The following is a 19679-nucleotide window of genomic DNA, read 5'->3' as shown; positions in this document are numbered from 1 at the left end:
AGAGAGAGAAAAGGCGGAACGCAAGGTTTGCGGAAAAACATGTAAAAGTGTATGCATAACAACGACCAGTTAACGTAACAATAAACATACATCGAAACATAACACAAAGCGGAACTAAGACGATAATCACTCAACATAACCAGGTCATATAATCGTACGAAAACATAACTAGACATGACAAGAAAATAAATCGTAACAAGACATAACTAGACATGACGAGAAAATAAATCGTAACAAGAAATAAACTAAACAACATGACAAACCTAGACTAACATAATACATGATAAGACACTACGTGACTAAGACAACATGAATAAACATAAATCAACATAAAACATGGTGAGACAGACCTGAAACGTGACACTGCTGCCGATGTTGAATGCCTCTGAGGTTGAGCTGTCAAACTGTACTGTATCTCTCATGTCTTCGCGGAATGCATTTGCAAATGCTATGCATTTTGGGGGGAAACCTATTTTTGTTATGTTACATCTCTGCTGACAAGATAGAAAGCTATGGTTAGATTGATGAAGGCAACATAGTGGGGTTTTCTCTGTTCCCTGCATTTCTCCTGCATCTGTTTCAAGGAGAAAATCATCACTGTGACTCGGTAAACTCTGTCTTGTGAAGTCTGTTGAGGACAACACAAACTTCTGTAAGCATGATGTCATTCAAGGTTAGATTGCTAACGTTGCACTAAGGTGGTCGGTCACTGTAATTAACTTTAGCTAGCTCCTTCTCTCTGATTAGCTAGCTACAAGCAGACTCTTAAGCGTAGTTAACGTTAGCTTTGGTTTTTGTTTTGAGTTGTGATTCCTGTTTCAGCAATAGTGCTGGGTGGATTTCTGTGGTAAAAAGGAATTGTGAACGAAGCAGCTTGAATGAGAAAAGCGAATGAAAAAAATGTTTTGTTCACTTTCTTCTTTTAAGTAGAATTTAATTAATTAAATTTTGGCCTATTTTACTTCAGTCCTTAAAAGTTGGATGGATTTTGCCCAGATAAAAGAATTCACTTTAAAGAAGGAGCATTTTCTTGTCAATTGCACCAGTTTTGCTATTGAAGTTCTATGAAATCGGAACAGGTGATCTGTTTCCTTCCATTCTCTGAACGTTCAGCGTGAAATAGACCTATGCTCTGAAGGCTGCTATGGGCCTGCTAGAAAGATTCTGAAGATTCAGAATCCATTGTCCTGAGCCTTCCATGTTCCGGACCCCTGTGCACCTGTTTGATAGGTTAGTGTATGCCGGTGTGTGCACAGAGGTACCTAAAGGACATCTATTCAGTGATGAACCAAATGATTATATTGCATATTCATTCATATATTTAATATATATATAATTACATGCATTTATCCTGTCTTATTATATGTATTGATATCCAACACTGCATAATATTCTCCAGGAAACTTATGTTTGTCACATTCCAATCTTTATATCCTTAAGGGGTTCTTCATGGGATATGCACAGAGAGGAAGGAACTACAGGGAACTTGCCCAGCAGTGCTTTCAAACAAAGCACATTGTATGCCTGCTCCGATGGAGACTGGACACCACTGCAAAGGTAGGACTGAGGACCAAACAGGCTAAACTATTTTTCCATAATAACCAAACCTACCTACCACTACCCTTAAAAACATTTCACATATTGAAGTACATATAATACAGCACCCTATATATGTTTTAATCTGTCATTATTTTGTTTAAAACACATTGATACTTTCTTTGTGGGGACATAAAATATTTTAACACAAGCTGATACATGCCTTTTTCATGTGGGTAGTGTTTTAGAGTAGGTGACTTTCCCCATATGTATCAAGCCACTCACAGCAAAACAATACTCTTAAGTGTAAATTAACTGTAATAATTGTGGACTTTTACACATATTTAAGAATAAAAGTGATTTAACAAATTTGTCTCGCCCTAGAAATACTCTTAACTCTGACAGTCATTTAAGAGAGCTCCAGAGGTCGGTTAACATTCATAGGAGTAGGACTAGGAGCAGCATCTCAAGGCTTGCTGTTTGAGAGGCAATGCTAGATGGAACTGGAAGCAGTGGTGTTAGGAGTTCCTCTACAGGCAGATCAACATGAAGGTGATATGGTGTTGTTAACAATCACAGGTGCCTCAAACAAAAAGATGATGATGATGTTATCAATCATCAAAATTGAGTAATGGGAAGAGCCAATCAGCTTTTGGGATATCTGTTTTCTGTAGATGTAAAAACACATTGTTGGATAATGTTTGGTTAAGCAAAATGGATACAAAAATAAAACTTGTCATGTCCCATCCCTCTTTGTCCTAGTTTCTCCATTTCTTTGTATTGTCTGAGTTCCATGTTCCGTTCCATGTTTGGAGTTTACCCTGTTCATTATAAGAAAAACAAACTTAACAAAATTAAATGTAATGTTTTTCAGTAATTCAGATAATGCAGACAATACCATATCATCCCTTCACGTCAATCTGCCTGCTGCGGAACTCCTAACACCACTACTTCCCATCTGGCATTGCCTCTCCAATTGCTCCTTGACCTATTACTTTGAAACTCTCTTGCCTGTAAGGCAAGTGTTTTTAAGTTAAGTACACGCCTCTACAAATGCACTGATGCAGTGCTAATCTAGTGCCAAGAACTGTCCTCTGAAGTATTTGTTGGAAGGTCAGAATTTTTGCTCATAATCTTTGCAGGAGCAATTGACTTGTGTTTTGTGTCTTCAACCAAATGCTTTCCTTGAATGGTAAATTTATTGTTAAAACTGATTGAGATCAAGTGCTGAAAGCTTTGTAGAAATAAGCTCTGCACAGTCGCACATAGGAGATCTACCTCTTTTGGTATTGTGGATGATTGGAAAACATAGCCTCCCTCTATATTTATTTTTGTCCACAAACTGCTCCCCATACAGCAGTTATTATATGACAGAGTCTTGAGAGGACAAGATTGGCCTGGAAATTGACGTGTAACTCTTCTTTCTCATTGCACCGTTAAAACCACAGCAAGAGGGCTGAGCACACAGCCCAGGCCTGCACTCTGTCCCTCCTGGCCAGTGGGGGCCTGTCAGTCTCTTGTCCACTGCAAACTGCCCTCTTCCAACCCCTGCAAAGGTACAAATCTTCTGTTCACATTGCCCCAATCTATGCCTCCCCTCCCCTCTCCTCTCCTCCCTTCCCCTACCTCACACAGTCACCCTTCTGATACGAATCTGTCCGTTACATTCAGGGCTGGATCATGAAGTTTAAGGGGCAAGTTTATTGTGCCCCCCCCCCAAAAAAAAACTAGTTCTAAACAGCCCAAGTAATTGACGTTGTTTGATGAAAATGCTGTTTGGTTTCTCTGCATAACAGAATATGAGAGGCTCAAAACTGGACAGCTGACAACATGCTTAAGAATGCTTAAGAGTATCCAATACTCTTAGATTCTGTTTGGCTAACTAGACAATAATCGGTTAGATAATTTTAATATGTCCCTCTCCGGGCTCTGCTGCTAGCTGTTCGGAGTCGCACTAGTTTTTAAGTTATAGTGTTGATGACTCCACCTTGGCGGTAATTATCTTATTACTTAATAATGAACAATTATAATGAATTATTGAATAACTTATTATCTTGACAATTATCTTGAGAGATAGGGACATACACTCACCGAGCACTTATCAGGAACATTTAAATTTTATTACACCTACTTATTCATGCGATTATCTAATCAGCCAATTGTGGCAGCAGTGCAATGCATACTATCATGTAGATACAGGTTAAGAGCTTCAATTAATGTTCACATCAGAACGGGGAAAAATCAGAATCAGAATGGGGAAAAAATTTGATCTAAGTGACTTTGACCGTGGAATGATTGTTGGTGGCAGACATTGTGGTTTGAGTATCTCCTGGGATTTTCACATACACTAGTCTCTAGAGTTTGCAAAGAATGGTGCAAAAAAACTAAAGTAAATCCAGTGAGCTGCAGTTCTGCAGACAGATGCACCTTGTTAATGAGAGACATCAGAGGAGAATGGCCAGACTGGTTAAAGCTAAAGCTGACAGTGGTATGCAGAAGACCATCTCTGAACACACACAACGCATCATAACTCTAAGCGGATAGGCTACAGCAGTAGTCTAATAAATACCTAATAAAGTGCTCAATGAGTGTAGTTAGGGGTTAAAATCTTACCAAAACTATGCAAGGGGTGTAGAATGAGTGCTCTTCTGGAAAGCGATTTCCTGGGGGCATTCGTCTGTCACCATCGTGAGCTTGTTGGGCATCTTTTGAGCATGATCCTGAGGGCCAGTTTGCTGGACTCCATTGTTTACAATTGGAAACAAGCTCTTTATGTTCTTTAAAAAGCTGGTGTGCATGCCACAGCCATGAGGGATCAAGTTCTCAGTGCAGGCAGGGAGAGAGAGTGACAGTGACAGTAGGGTGTTAGCACTGCAAAGGGCATGCACAACACATAGGGGCGGCATTTCCAGAGGTTGTGGTGTCCAACCGATTCCAGCGCTTGCAGGATTTGGACCTGGCCCTTGACCCTGAGACTGGGAAGTCTGATGAGCCTCAGGGAACCCAGATGGCCACATCCTCCAGGAAAGGCAAATTATTGATAGTGGGGGACTCAGTTATTAGTGGTGTAGACAGCGTAGTCTGTTCGTGTGACAAGGAGTCTTGCACTGTGTGTTGTCAGCTTGGTGCCTGGGTAGGAGATCTGGAGATCAGCAGCAATTGTTAATGACAGAGGTGAGAGGAGAAAGGCCAGACTGGTTGAAGGTGACAGGAAGGTGACAAACTCAAACAACCACATGGTATGGAGAAGAGCATCTCTGAACACATAACGTGTCAAGCATGTATGTGGATAGGTTACAGCAGCAGAATACCAATAAATCCAAAAAATAAGTCTAATAAATACCTAATAAGTGCTCACTGAGTGTATCATCATTTATTCCAGAAGGATTATGGGTACTGACAGCTGAAAAAGAAGAAGCTGAAAAAATGGCAGTTTGGCTATAGATTAATTTATCGGCTGTTCCCTTACTGTAACACATTCATAATTGTATTGAAAATACAATTCATACAATATATAATCATTACAATAACAATAAATTGCTAGCTAAATTTATAAAGTTAAGAGGTGTTTTATTTCTCTGGGGGGGTGGGTCATCCCAAATCCCCTGCTGACCAACTTACCTGTGAATTGTTGTTTACAAACAAATGAAAGATCAATTCTTCTGAAGACCCACTCACCTGGTGGAAGAACCACAAAGCCACCCTTCCCACTCTTTCACAGTAGCTGTGCATTCAAGCCTCAAGCTGTGCTTCAGAACGAGTGTTCAGCACATCAGGCATCATCTGTAGTCCTAGACGCATTAGGCTCACTGAGGAGCAGATTGACTCACGTGTTTTCCTGGCTAAGAACCTTGAACTTGTACCGCATGACAAACTCATTATTAAAATTAGGACAGTCGGAATTATAGGAGCCATTTAGAAGTGGGTTCAGAATTGTCACTGTGAAGATGGTTAGCAAATGTGAACCAAAAACCTGAAACAAACCTAATCACTGCATTTCAACAATTACAAGGAGACTTGTAATCAAATAGTCAAAATAGCATTCCTGGGAGTGCCAATGGGATCTAGACACAACCTTACTCACCCAAGCAATGAGATCAGTAATGATTTGATTGGTTAAAAGAGTACTTAGTTTTGGATTCCTGGTGAATTGTAATTGGCCAGACTTTTTCCAAAAATGTTGCAGTTGAAAAAATCAAGAGGGCCCAAGAGGGATTGAGACCGAGGAGATGAAGTTTTGTAAATCTGTACATGAGCAAGAAAAATTCTGCTCTCAAATTAATTTTGTGCATACTCAACTTTTGGTATTAAAGTAACGCCATAGGAGGGATTCAGTTGCCATGGTCCACGTTTCGGCCAATGACAAGACAAGGGCAGGTTTGCGGTTCTACACAGATTTGTGGAATTAGCAAAAAAGATTAGGAGCACAACCTCTAGAATCGAAGAACTTCTCCGGAATTACTACCTGTACCACATGCATGGAGAGGGAAGCTAAACTTTATCTGAAGGTGTAGGAAGGAAGGGGTCCAGGTGTATGGGACATATGGACACCTTTTGGGACAGGGGCAGTCTGTTGGGCTGCACCTGAACTGGAGGGGAACTTTTGCACTAGTCCAGTGTATGCTTAGGGTAGCACAGGAATATTTAAACTAGGGACCTGGGGGGCAGGGAGAATAGAGAGTGAAATGGGTAGAGATGCTCAGACTGGCCAGATGGAAATTGTTGAGGATACCTTACTTAATCTTTTTAAAGCAAAATGCTAGCTGGGACTGAGGGAACAGGAGATGATGTCTGAAATGTGAATTGTGAATTGCTTATTGTTCCAATTTATGGAATGGGTTTTTCTATGAAGGCTTGCTATTGGCTGATTCATGGGTGCCATCATTGTAGTTTGTCTTTACGGCAGCTGAGTGTGCTGTGAATTAAACTGAGATCAGCATGTAAGAATGGTGCTTACTCTTTACAAAAAATGGTCTTAGCGCTGTTATGCCGTAGCACTTATGTCCTCATTGTTGGTCAGAATTTTTTATCTCCTAAATCAAAGCTTGAGACCATTCTTAGGAGTAATTCTGAGTGGCTTTATACATACGGCTCCTGGTCTGGAGATAACATTTGAAAGAAACGTTCACCTCTTTTTAGCTGGGAAAATATTAGTTGTCACGCCTCTTGATATAGAATGATTGTTATCGCAATTTAAGGAGCGCCTTTAATGAAATTCCCAGTTTACTTCTTTTTTACCCGGTAACAGGCTGAGCAGTCATTTGTAGCAAGATTATCCATAATCCTTGGGCTGTTTTTTGCACAACCACCACCAGGTGATGAGCAGTGAGCAGTCTACTCCAGAGCCCACGCCCCATGGTGCCAGTCGTTCTGCTTGAAGAAAATCGTAATCCGTTAACGTGATGGATTTGTCATGGGGGAACTCAAGGAAGGTGGACCCAAGTTATCAGGGTTGTAGAACAAGCAAACCCAGTCACAGTAATTCAGTAGGCCAAAAGTTTGTCTTTATTTTGAAAAGGCGAGTCAAACAAGCGAGGGTCAATAGCCAGCAAACAGATGCAGCAGGGATAAGGCAGTTTGTGGTCGAGTGTCCAAGCAATGGGTCAATAGCAAACAGATACAGTAGGGATAATAAAAAGCGAAGTCGTCGTCACAGGTTCAGTAACGAGCAGGCTAATCAGACAAAGACAGAATCCAAAAACAGAGGTCGAAAAACAAAAACAGGTCGATAAACTACGGATCAGAACTACAGATGGGATAAGCTAAATACAGAAGTCGAAAACAAAATGGGTCGTAAAGGGAATCAATCAGGAATAAACGCTGGAGAGTATGGAGTAAACACAACAATCTGGCGACGAGACATACAAACAGAGGGGTTTTTATTATACAGTTAACAAGAGGAAATGACATTCAGGTGTGGGGAAACAATCAGGAAGTGAAATCGCAGGTGAAACGAATCGCATTGAATGACAAAGACTACACAGTGAAAAACATGAAACCTGGCACAAGTGCAGGAATACAGAGGCAAGAGTGAGGTCAAAAACAATTATCTTTGTTGGGTAAATCCGAAACACAAAAAAAAACAACCTTCCAGGACGGATTGAAAAAAAGACATTACCATCTGGCGGTTCACTTGCAGTTGTACAAGCTGAAAACACAGCAGTGCCAGTGTGCACCACATAGCTGTCAGTGAATTAAGTTTTTGTATTGATTGCTAAAGTGAGAGTTTAAATATTTTTTGACCGCATTATGGCCTAGGCACTCTGTGAATCAGTGAATTGTCAGACATTGTTTGGTGCTGTCAAAGTCTTGATAGTGGCATGTATGGCTCTACCTACTAATCACTGTAGGCTAATGGGCCTAAGTCATCAATTGTGCAGTTATATTTTTCCAGTTGCCAGGAACCATAGTGTCCTGATCATTTTAGTTTGTGCTGTGAGAGTATTATTGCATGCAGTAGGAGAATTTACAACATCTCTTATAAGATCTGTGACAAACAGAATACCCCGACAATCAAGACGCTACCTTTTTAACAATTCCGTCTCATCAGACATTTCCAATAGGTCCTTTCTTGGTAGAAAGGTGCACCACAGCCATCTGCTGGCAACACCTTCCTGGAGTCTCTTAAATCACTTAAGAGCTTAAGAGTGTCACTTAAGAGTATTTTTGACAGATTTTTGTACAATGCACTTATTCGTACTCCTACATTTAAGATCAAAATCAGAATTGAATTTAGCAATTCTAAACAGAACAAAAAAATTTTTTTTTTCATAAAGAATTATATGAAAGTATCTTTCTCTTCGACTTGCTAAATCCACCATCATCCAGCGACTTTAAAGGGAAAGGAAGATCACATTCTGATTGGTCTATGGTTAGGGATATGTCTTGCTCAAGACACGCCTATTAACTATCCATCGTGAACCTCGCAAAAGTGTGCCTGACCACACCCTAAATGGCCTTGCATGCTGCTGTGCTATAGACTTTGTGATAAGACTAAAAAAAGAGCCAATGGTTTTACTGGCCAATGGATTATTCATATTATTGGCACATTTGTTAATTGTTGAAAATGAATAACAGATTGAGACCAATGATTAGTTTAAAGGGACGATTTCTGGCCCATTTATTTTCAACTGAGCATGATCAGGAAGCTCATTAGTGAAATCTGCAGACAGGGATACTTGCAGACACTGTGGCCTGGAGTTGAGTAGCTCTGATATTTCTCTGAATTGGACTAAAGTGTGTAAATGGTTATGTGGCCTTAACACATTCTGCCTTCCCCATCTTCTTTGCCAGCATCTTACCTGTCCTGTGTGTAAAGCTCCTCTCATGTTGAAATGTGAGACAAGGATGGGCATACACAACATGTATTTAAAATCCATGTTTAATTACTTATTTACTAAATACAAGCCTTTAAAAATGTAATTTGCAGAGAATTGGAATCCATGCAGACATAATTAAGACCTATTTGGAAAACATGCAGTGTGGATTGTAGGTTTGAAGGCAGAGGCTGGCCTAACCTATAAGCACATTTCCCCTTCAGCCCTGGAGAATCCCGTCCATCCACTCCCAAAAGTGATTCTGAGCTGGTGACTAAACCCTTGGAAAAAGGAAAACGGGACAACCCCCAGATGCTCTGGGCATGGGGCGAGCTTCCACAGGCTGCCAAGGTACTTGAGAACACTCCACATATTCATCAGCACTGTGCCAGTTCACCAGCCTAACAATACCAACCAGCCTACCAACACCTTGCCAATATACCAACACTGCAGATTCACAAACACTCTGCCAATTCATTAACATTGCCAATATACTAAAACTTAGAATACACTGACTCTGCCAATTCAACAACACAGGATTGGCATATTCGATAGTATACAATGCCAACTAGTATATTCTATACTGTTTACCAAGAGTATCCAGGATCAAACTTGATTTGTTCTATTTGTTCCTCAACATCTAATTGAGTTTTTATTGGTTCATTGTGGCAATACTAGTTAATGTAGCTGTGAAAAGATTGCTGGAACAGCCTGGATACTTGATGATTATCATATTGTCTCTCTTTGTTTCACATGACAGCCATCATTCTTGACCCCAAAGCCAGAGTCCCCTATGGTGGACCCAGCATCAATCCCAGTGTCAGACAGCACACACTTCCGAGTGATTTCGGGGGAATGTGCCCCTGGGCAGCAGGAGGAGTGTCCCCCTCCTGTAACCTTGTACATTCCCGATCCGAGGGACGAGGAGGGTGAGGGTGGGGCTGCACCGAGGGTGGAGATGGAGGGGATGGGGACGGTGGTGGTTCATTTGATGCCAGAACTGGATGAAGTGGGACATGGTCCTGAGCCCCCACCACTGAGCAAGACAGATTCACCCTCCAAGAAGAAAGGTAGAATTCAAGCACCTATTATCAGCTACATGAAAACAGCAAATGTAAAAATACAACCAAGCACCTATTATAGCCTGCGTGTGAAAACAGCAAATGTAAACAAACCGTATAAAAACAACGCAACTGTATATAAAATATTGGTAAGACCCTGTACCTAATATAGGAAACAAGTCCTTGTTAGTCCCATTCCATAACAAGTCCTATCCTCCGCATGCCATTTTTTCAGTACTTTAGCATTTTATTTTCTGTACTGGCAAATACGTTGGATGTCGCCCTGCAATCGCATTATTAGGGGGATGTGTACCGACCACCAGTAGCAGTCTTTCTTTTTCTCTGTTTTGTGGAGCCACTCCATAAAGGTATGTGCATTCAACTCTATGGTATTTTAGCTTTGAGATATAAGGTACAGTCTGTAAGTATTTGGGCAGTGGTACAATTTCTGTTCTTTGGCTCTGTACTTCAGCACATTACATTTGAAATGAAACAATGAATATGAGGTTAAGACTGTCATCTTTAATTTGAGGGTATTTGCATCTGCAGTCAGGTCCATAAATATTTACATCCAAATCAGGTGAACGGTGTAGGAATTACAACAGTTTGTATATGTGCCTCCCACCAAAAGTAATGGGACAAACTAACAATCATAAATCAAACTTTCACTTTTGAATACTTGGTTGCAAATCCTTTGCAGTCAATTACAGCCTGAAGTCTGGAAGGCATAGACATCACCAGACGCTGGGTTTCATCCCTGGTGATGCTCTGCCAGGCCTCTACTGCAACTGTCTTCAGTTCCCGCTTGTTCTTGGGGCATTTTCCCTTCAGTTTTGTCTTCAGCAAGTGAAATGCATGTTCAATCGGATTCAGGTCAGGTGATTGACTTGGCCATTGCATAACATTCCACTTCTTTGCCTTAAAAAACTCTTTGGTTGCTTTTGCTGTATGCTTCGGGTCATTGTCCATCTGCACTGTGAAGCGCCGTCCAATGAGTTCTGAAGCATTTGGCTGAATATGAGCAGATAATATTGCCCAAAACACTTCAGAATTCATCCTGCTGCTTTTGTCAGCAGTCACATCATCAATAAATACAAGGGAACCAGTTCCATTGGCAGCCATACATGCCAACGCCATGACACTACCACCACCATGCTTCACTGATGAGGTGGTATGTTTTGGATCATGAGCAGTTCCTTTCCTTCTCCATACTCTTCTCTTCCCATCATTCTGGTACAAGTTGATCTTTGTCTCATCTGTCCATAGGATGTTGTTCCAGAACTGTAAAGGCTTTTTTAGATGGTTTTTGGCAAACTCTAATCTGGTCTTCCTGTTTTTGAGACTCACCAATGGTTTACATCTTGTGGTGAACCCTCTGTATTCACTCTGGTGAAGTCTCTTGATTGTTGACTATGACACACATACACCTACCTCCTGGAGAGTGTTCTTGATCTGGCCAACTGTTGTGAAGGGGTTTTTCTTCACCAGGGAAATAATTCTTCTGTCATCCACCACAGTTGTTTTCCGTGGTCTTCCGGGTCTTTTGGTGTTGCTGAGCTCACCGGTGCGTTCTTTCTTTTTAAGAATGTTCCAAACAGTTGATTTGGCCACACCTAATGTTTTTTCGATCTCTCTGATGGGTTTGTTTTCATTTTTCAGCCTAATGATGGCTTGCTTCACTGATAGTGACAGCTCTTTGGATCTCATATTGAGAGTTGACAGCAACAGATTCCAAATGCAAATAGCACACTTGAAATGAACTCTAGACCTTTTATCTGCTCCTTGCAAATGAGATAATGAGGGAATAACACACACCTGGCCATGGAACAGCTGAGCAGCCAATTGTCCCATTACTTTTGGTCCCTTAAAAAGTGGGAGGCACATATAGAAACTTCCTACACCATTCACCTGATTTGGATGTAAATACAGTGCATCCGGAAAGTATTCACAGCGCTTCACTTTTCCCACATTTTGTTATGTTACAGCCATATTCCAAAATGGAATAAATTCATTTTTTCCCTCAAAATTATACACACAACACCCCATAATGACAACATGAAAGAAGTTTTTTTTGAAATTTTTGCAAATTTATAAAAAACAAAAAACTAAGAAATCACATGTACATAAGTATTCACAGCCTTTGCCATGAAGCTCAAAATTGAGCTCAGGTGCATCCTGTTTCCACTGATTAACCTTGAGATGTTTCTACAGCTTAATTGGAGTCCACCTGTGGTAAATTCAGTTGACTAGACATGATTTGGAAAGGCACACACCTATCTATATAAGGTCCCACAGTTGACAGTGCATGTCGGAGCACAAACCAAGCATGAAGTCAAAGGAATTGTCTGTAGACCTCCGAGACAGGATTGTCTCGAGGCACAAATCTGGGGAAGGGTACAAAAACATTTCTGCTGCTTTGAAGATCCCAATGAGCACAGTGGCCTCCATCATCCGTAAATGGAAGAAGTTCGGAACCATCAGGACTCTTCCTAGAGCTGGCCGCCCGTCTAAACTGAGCAATCGGGGGAGAAGGGCCTTAGTCAGGGAGGTGACCAAGAACCCGATGGTCACTCTGTCAGAGCTCCAGCGTTCTTCTGTGGAGAGAGGAGAACCTTCCAGAAGGACAACCATCTCTGCAGAAATCCACCAATCAGGCCTGTATGGTAGAGTGGCCAGACGGAAGCCACTCCTTAGTAAAAGGCACATGGCAGCCCGTCTGGAGTTTGCCAAAAGGCACCTGAAGGACTCTCAGACCATGAGAAACAAAATTCTCTGGTCTGATGAGACAAAGATTGAACTCTTTGGCATGAATGCCAGGCGTCATGTTTGGAGGAAACCAGGCACCGCTCATCACCTCGCCAATACCATCCCTACAGTGAAGCATGGTGGTGGCAGCATCATGCTGTGGGGATGTTTTTCAGCGGCAGGAACTGGTAGACTAGTCAGGATTGAGGGAAAGATGAATGCAGCAATGTACAGAGACATCCTGGATGAAAACCTGCTCCAGAGCGCTCTTGACCTCAGACTGGGGCGGCGGTTCATCTTTCAGCAGGACAACGACCCTAAGCACACAGCCGAGATATCAAAGGAGTGGCTTTAGGACAACTCTGTGAATGTCCTTGAGTGGCCCAGCCAGAGCCCAGACTTGAATCCGATTGAACATCTCTAGAGAGATCTGAAAATGGCTGTGCACCGACGCTCCCCATCCAACCTGATGGAGCTTGCGAGGTGCTGCAAAGAGGAATGGGCGAAACTGCCCAAAGATAGGTGTGCCAAGCTTGTGGCATCATATTCAAAAAGACTTGAGGCTGTAATTGCTGCCAAAGGTGCATCGACAAAGTATTGAGCAAAGGCTGTGAATACTTATGTACATGTGATTTCTTAGTTTTTTATTTTTTATAAATTTGCAAAAATTTCAAAAAAACGTCTTTCATGTTGTCATTATCGGGTGTTGTGTGTAGAATTTTGAGGGAAAAAATGAATTTATTCAATTTTGGAATAAGGCTGTAACATAACAAAATGTTGGAAAAGTTAAGCGCTGTGAATACTTTCCGGATGCACTGTACCCTCAAATTAAAGCTGAAAGTCTGCAGTTAAAGCATATCTTGTTCGTTTCATTTCAAATCCATTGTGGTGGTGTATAGAGCCAAAAAGGGGAGAATTGTGTCGATGTCCCAATATTTATGGCCATGACTGTATATGATCCGTTTAATCCTTGTGGAAATTATATTGCTTTTTACACATAGTCCCCCCATTTTAGGAGACTAAACATGATTGGACAGTTGGGTTCACAGCTGTTTCTGAAGTATATTAATTTGCTTCCTTTCATTGTGCATTAATTCCCCATGTATAAGAAAGCATTCAGCATCTAGTCGTGATTCAAAGCTTTTGATTGCCTTTGGAGTATGTTATTGGTGCTTCAGCACTGGTGAGCTGAGTAATTCCAAAGGGGCTAGAGCGAAATAACCTTCTTACCGTTGCTTGCCTCTGCCAACCAGTCAAACAACATTAAATGTTGAATAAAATATTTTTTCTCATTACAGCCTGAATATTTAAAGGGAGAGTAGTGGAATGATAAGACCACAAATCTATTACATTTTTGTAAATACATTCATTCAAACATGTGCAATTGATGTTTACGCCATCATTTTTTCCTGTCAAACCAACAACAATGGTCACAGTGACATTGACCTTTGACCACCAAAATCTAATAATTCCATCCTTGAGTCCAAGTGGGCGTTTGTGCCAAATTTGAAGAAATGCCCTCAAAGCATTCCTGAGATACTGCATTCACAAGAATGGGATGGACGGACATCGGACGGATGGATGGACAGAGAACCGAAATGGCTGTCGCTGGTGAAGAGTCATAAAAATCTCCAAGCATCTGTCTGATAGATCAGCAACACTCTTGAGGAGGCAAGCTTGGATGTGTCAGTGGTTACTCTCTGCATAAGACTTCACAAACAGATCTACGGAGGATATATATCATTTCTTCAAGCCAACAGCAAGCCATATATTATGCTGTTGAACTCATTAGGGCCTCCAGTCACAAAGTGCTTTGATAATGGCACCATACATTTCAATTGTGAATAAAAAGAATGACTTGGAAGAAATGTAAAGTGAACAGAGTAACAACAACTATAACGTTACCCACTGAACATTTTGTGGTGGAAAGTCAAGTAAATGCCATCTTTCAGGTGAAAACCCATCTATATTTGCTTGAAAAGTGAAGGCTTACAAAGACTCGGACTTAGCTAGCCTGCCTATATCCTGGTAAAACCTGAGCTATATTGGGGTTATTGGGATAATATAGTCTGTGTACTGTTTATCAAAACGGCTGTCAAACTAGATGTCCACCCCTCTAGATGTCAAGAGTTTTGTCATTGTTTTGCTTGATTCCAGGTATTACCTCTTGGGGCTGTGAGAGGTCGCTCCTGTCACATTCATGTGTAGGATTTGATAATCGCGAAATTGAAAATAAGCGCTGTTTAAACTCTGCATATAAGCTAGCAGGAATACATCTTAAATGAACAAAAACAAGTGTATTCCAATACATTACATAAAGTCACAGGTTTTGTTAAACTCACAAGCTTGTTCACAACAAACCTTGTGACTGATATGTTTTGTTTATTAGCCTTTATTTGGGGACTTAAAATGACTACATTCCACTTTAGATAAGAGGAGCCGCCATCTCGGAGCAGACGGTGTTTACCTGGATGACATAACAGAGCTGGAACCTGAAGTGGCGGCACTATACTTTCCCAAAAGGTAGAATACACAGCAGTTATATATACACTCAGTGATAACTTTATTAGGTAGAGCTGTACACCAGTTTGTTCATGCAAATATTTCAGAAGCCAATCATGTGGCAGCAACTAAATGCATAAAAGAATACAGATGTGATCAAGAGGTTCAGCTGTTTTTCAGACCAAATGTCAGAATAGGGAAGAAATGTGATCCTTTGACAATGGAATGATTGTTGGAGCCAGACATGGTAGTTTCAGATGCACAGTCTCTAGAGTTTGCAGAGAATGGTGCAGAAGAACAAATAACATCCAGTGAGCAGCAGTTAATGTCAGAGGTCATATGAGAAGGGCCAGACTGCTCTAAGCTGATAGGAAGGTGACAGTAATGCAAATAACCACGCATTACAACGGTAGTATGCAGAAGAGTATTAGAGGTCTAATAAATACCTAATAAAGTGCTCACTGAGTGTGTATCGTGACATTAATTGTATTCTTCACAAATTAACCATATATATATATTTTTCTGGGTGTCTTGTTAGCATTCCCTGCTAAGGAATCTTTGTTGGACATAATTGCGGTAAACAATACATGCACATGGTGACAGGGGCTCTCTGGTCCTGCAGCGAAGGGGGCGGGGTGGTCAGGGTCAGCTCAGAGGGTGGGGCACGGAGCACCAGCCTTTCCCCCCAGTCAGCCAGCAGCTCCGGTGTGGACAGCGGCGTCGACAGCTACTCAGACCAGATAGGAGACCTGCCCTCTATCGCCATCTCTCTGTGTGGAGGACTTACTGACAACAGGGAGATCACAAAAGGTAGGAAATCTGTTCCACAGCAAAGTCTGCTTTTGAAGTGGGTGGGGAACCCTGTTTATGGAGGGCTGTCTGGATTTCCTAGCATCACGAGTTAAGTAATTGAACCTGGGTAATTGTTGACACAAGAAGTTGTCAAGAAACACGTACGGCCATCCAGGAGTGGGTTTCCCCACCCTTGTTTAATGGGTTTCAGTTTTCTGTTCATAAAATGTATTATACATTTTATACAGGTCTACAGGTATTTTGTTTATAAAATGTATTTAATCTTGTTTATACTTTAACATATATTTATATTAGGGATGTGACAAATCATCAGTTTTTGTAACCAAAAACGCTCTTATCAAGAGCAACATACAGTTGATTAGACTAAGCAGGAGACAATCCTCAATAGAAGCAATGGAAGGTTAAGAGCCTTGCTCAAGAGCCCAACGGCTGTGCGGATCTCATTGTGGCTACACGGGGATTATAACCACCGACCTTGCGGGTCCCAGTCATATACCTTAACCACTACGCTATTGAAAGCCATTTCTAGGGCTCTGGGGAACCAGAGTGAGAGCCATTATTAGCACTTGAAATTAGCACTTGAAAATGCCATGCTTTACCTGTTGACTTAGGCCATTTGATTTGTACAAGCTCATCTATGAAGCATGGTGGAGGAAGTGTCATGGCTTGGGCTTGCATGGCTGCTTCTGGATTGGAGCTACATTTTATCTATGAAAGGTGCTATATAAATAAAGCTTATTATTATTATTATTATTATTATTATTATTATTATTAACAAAAACAAACAGAAACAAAAACTTCAAAGGTTCAGACAAGTCTTTCACTGGCAGCTTTTCACCTTACACCCAATTATGGAGGTCGGTCATTGATGTTTTAGAGATATTTTGTTGTTTTCCAGGGGCATGATTTAAGATCAATAGAATTCAATAAAGTACCAGGAAATTTAGGCAGAAAATGTGCTTTGTCTCTACTAGGAAACTGAGACTTGGTTGTAGGTAGATTGTGCAGCAGGACAGTGATTCCAAACATACATCAAAATTCACACAGTAATGATTAAATGAAAACAATGTCCATGTTCTGCAATGACCATCTGAGTCTCCAGATTTCAGCCCCATCAAAAATCCCCCCAATATTAAAAAGGGGTGCCAATGTGAAACCTGTTTATTTGGAAAATGTGTTTATTTATTTGAAGACTTTCGTTGATTCCATTACTTCATTAATAAAGCACGCTACTTTGCACTTGATGGAAAATAAAGCTAATGCCATAACTATTATTTTTTTATTTCGTTTTTGGCTTACACATTTTTTAATAATAATTTCTAAGTTTTTGGCTTACCATTACAGTTCATTTGCACGTGACACATGGCTTCTAATATACAGTGCAGTCCATAGGAATTAGGACAGAGATACTTTTTTGTTGTTTTCCAGTACACAAACAATTGTAATAAAACAATCACGATGCGGTTAAAAGACTTTCAGCTTTCATTTTCATTTTTTGGATGGTATAGGAATTCCAGCCCTCTTTATACCTACTGTAGTCCCCCAAGTAAAAGGGACCAAAAATAATATGTTCATGCATAAAATATCTAACAAAATGTTGATTCTAGAAGTGCCATCTGCATTTTGCATTCTGTTGTTGTCTCTCAACATAAAGTCAATGGCAGTAATGTAGGCCAACATTAGGCTGTTAAATCATAATAAATCAATCAGAGACAAAGCCAAAATAATATATGTGTCAAAATCAACCACTTGGTACATTGTTAAGCAGCAAGAACGCAATGGTGAGCTCAGCAACCTGGTAGACCACAAAAGACCAGTGTAGTGGATGAAAAAACAATCCTTTGAATGGTGAAGAAAAATCCCTTTGTAACTGTTCAACAGATCAAGAACACTCTCCAGGATGTGAGCGTAGATGTGCCAAAGTGACCATGAAGAGAAGACTGCCAGCATAACCTCAGTGGGTTCACCACAGGATACAACCCCAAGGCAAGCCTCAATAATAGTATGGCCAGTTTGCAAAAAAGTACATTAAAAACCTGTACAGTTCTGGAACAAAGTGTTATGGACAGATGAGTCAAAGATCCACCTGTACCAGAGTGATGGAAAGAGGAAAGAGTGGAAGAAACAGCTCACGATCCAAAGCATACCACCTCATCTGTCAAACATGGTGAAGGCAGTGTTATGGCTTGGGCTTGTATGGCTGCCATTGGAACTGGCTACCTTGTGTTCATTCATGACGTCACTGCTGAAGGGATACACCTATCCTAACATCCTATCTTCTCAGATCCAAACAAATGATTCAAAACTTTTTTTTCACCTGACCTCAACCCAATTGAGCATGCATTTCACTTGCTGAAGACCAGACTGAAGACAAATAGTCCCTGAATATGAGAGGGATACTGTACAGGCCTGGCAGAGCATCACCAGGGAAGATATCCAGCATATACATATTGAATATGATGACTTCATTTCAGTATGTGTTAATTTGTCCAATTACTTTTGTTCCCCTAGAATTGGGGGGACTATGTATAAAAAGGCCTGTAATCCATACAGGGTTCACCGAATTTGGATGTAAGAGCCCTCAAATTAAAGCTGACAGTATGCACATTAACCACACAGTGATTGTTTTATTTCAACTGTTTGTGTGCTTTAAACAGTAAAGACAACAAAAAATGTCACTGTCCAAATACTCACATACTGCACTGTAGATTTGCCTAGGACCTTTATAATACATAATTTATGAAATCCTAGATCCAATAAAAATTATGGACCGACTGGCTGTCTTAGTGAAATATGTGATGTATTGTGTGCTGAAAGTGCCTGTTTAATGTTATATGATGGAATCCGCCTGGAAGCTGAGTGTGATCCTGTAACTCTATGAAGGGGACATGGTTCCTCATCGCATGAGAGGAAGTATGGGAAAGAAACAACCGTGTCTGCTGAGAGGTATCAGTTTAAAGTGTCAGGGTTTCTAAGTTATTCCTGAGACCGTCTACCGTTATGCACACATATTTAAGTCTATAAGCAACAAATGCCAACTGCCTGGGCTGTCTGTCTGGAGACACATTTCAGCACTTTGAGCTTGGGAAAAGTGGTTCACAAATAGGTTGTATTATTATTATTATTATTATTATTATTATTATTATTATTATTATTAGTAGTAGTATTATTGGATAGACCCCAGCATGTTGTGGTCAATGGTTTTACATCCAAAAACAAGATAAACACAGGAGTTCCTCAGGGCTGTGTTTTATCCCCCATTTTATTTTCAATTTACACAAACAACATCACCTGCAACAACAACATGGACTGCTCACTACTAAAGTATGCAGATGACATGGCCCTGGTAGCTCATATCAGGGACGTGAACTCCCTCTCTGCATACTATGAATTGGTGGGCAAGCTCATGACCTGGATAGAGGAAAGCTCCTTGGAACTTAACATCTCAAAAACCAAGGAACTGTGCTGTGGGGGGAAGCGTACACCTAATTCCCTCCACCCCCTCTTTGAATCCCTGAGGCTGCATGGGCAGGCAGTGGAGCCTGTTGAGGCCTTGAGATACCTGGGTATGGAGATAGATAGTTGCCTGTCCTTCTCCTACCACACTGACTCAGTGTACAAGGAGGCACAGCAACGCCTGTTCCTGCTGAGGAAACTCAGGGATTTTAATGTCAAGAAGGACATTTTAACAGTTGTTTACAAATCA

At 40.9% G+C, this 19679-nt stretch overlaps 1 protein-coding gene across 12 annotated transcripts in view; it reads left to right on the top strand.

Annotated features, from left to right (window-relative positions):
- The window catches only part of lpin1a (lipin 1a), an 87395-nt gene that overhangs the window by 36426 nt on the left and 31290 nt on the right, over nt 1-19679 (top strand). For 11 of the 12 annotated variants that reach the window (XM_061244123.1, XM_061244131.1, XM_061244128.1 and 8 more), the window contains 6 exons: nt 1441-1557; nt 2985-3092; nt 9077-9203; nt 9613-9922; nt 15088-15181; nt 15783-15970. In XM_061244123.1, the coding sequence (XP_061100107.1) occupies nt 1441-1557; nt 2985-3092; nt 9077-9203; nt 9613-9922; nt 15088-15181; nt 15783-15970 (944 nt within the window). The remainder of the gene's footprint in view (nt 1-1440; nt 1558-2984; nt 3093-9076; nt 9204-9612; nt 9923-15087; nt 15182-15782; nt 15971-19679) is intronic. The other variant, XM_061244127.1, reaches the window with a different exon arrangement.

The sequence above is a fragment of the Conger conger genome, chromosome 5, assembly GCF_963514075.1.
Source record: "Conger conger chromosome 5, fConCon1.1, whole genome shotgun sequence".
Lineage (NCBI taxonomy): Eukaryota > Metazoa > Chordata > Actinopteri > Anguilliformes > Congridae > Conger > Conger conger.
This window is presented reverse-complemented; position numbering and strand designations above follow the sequence as displayed.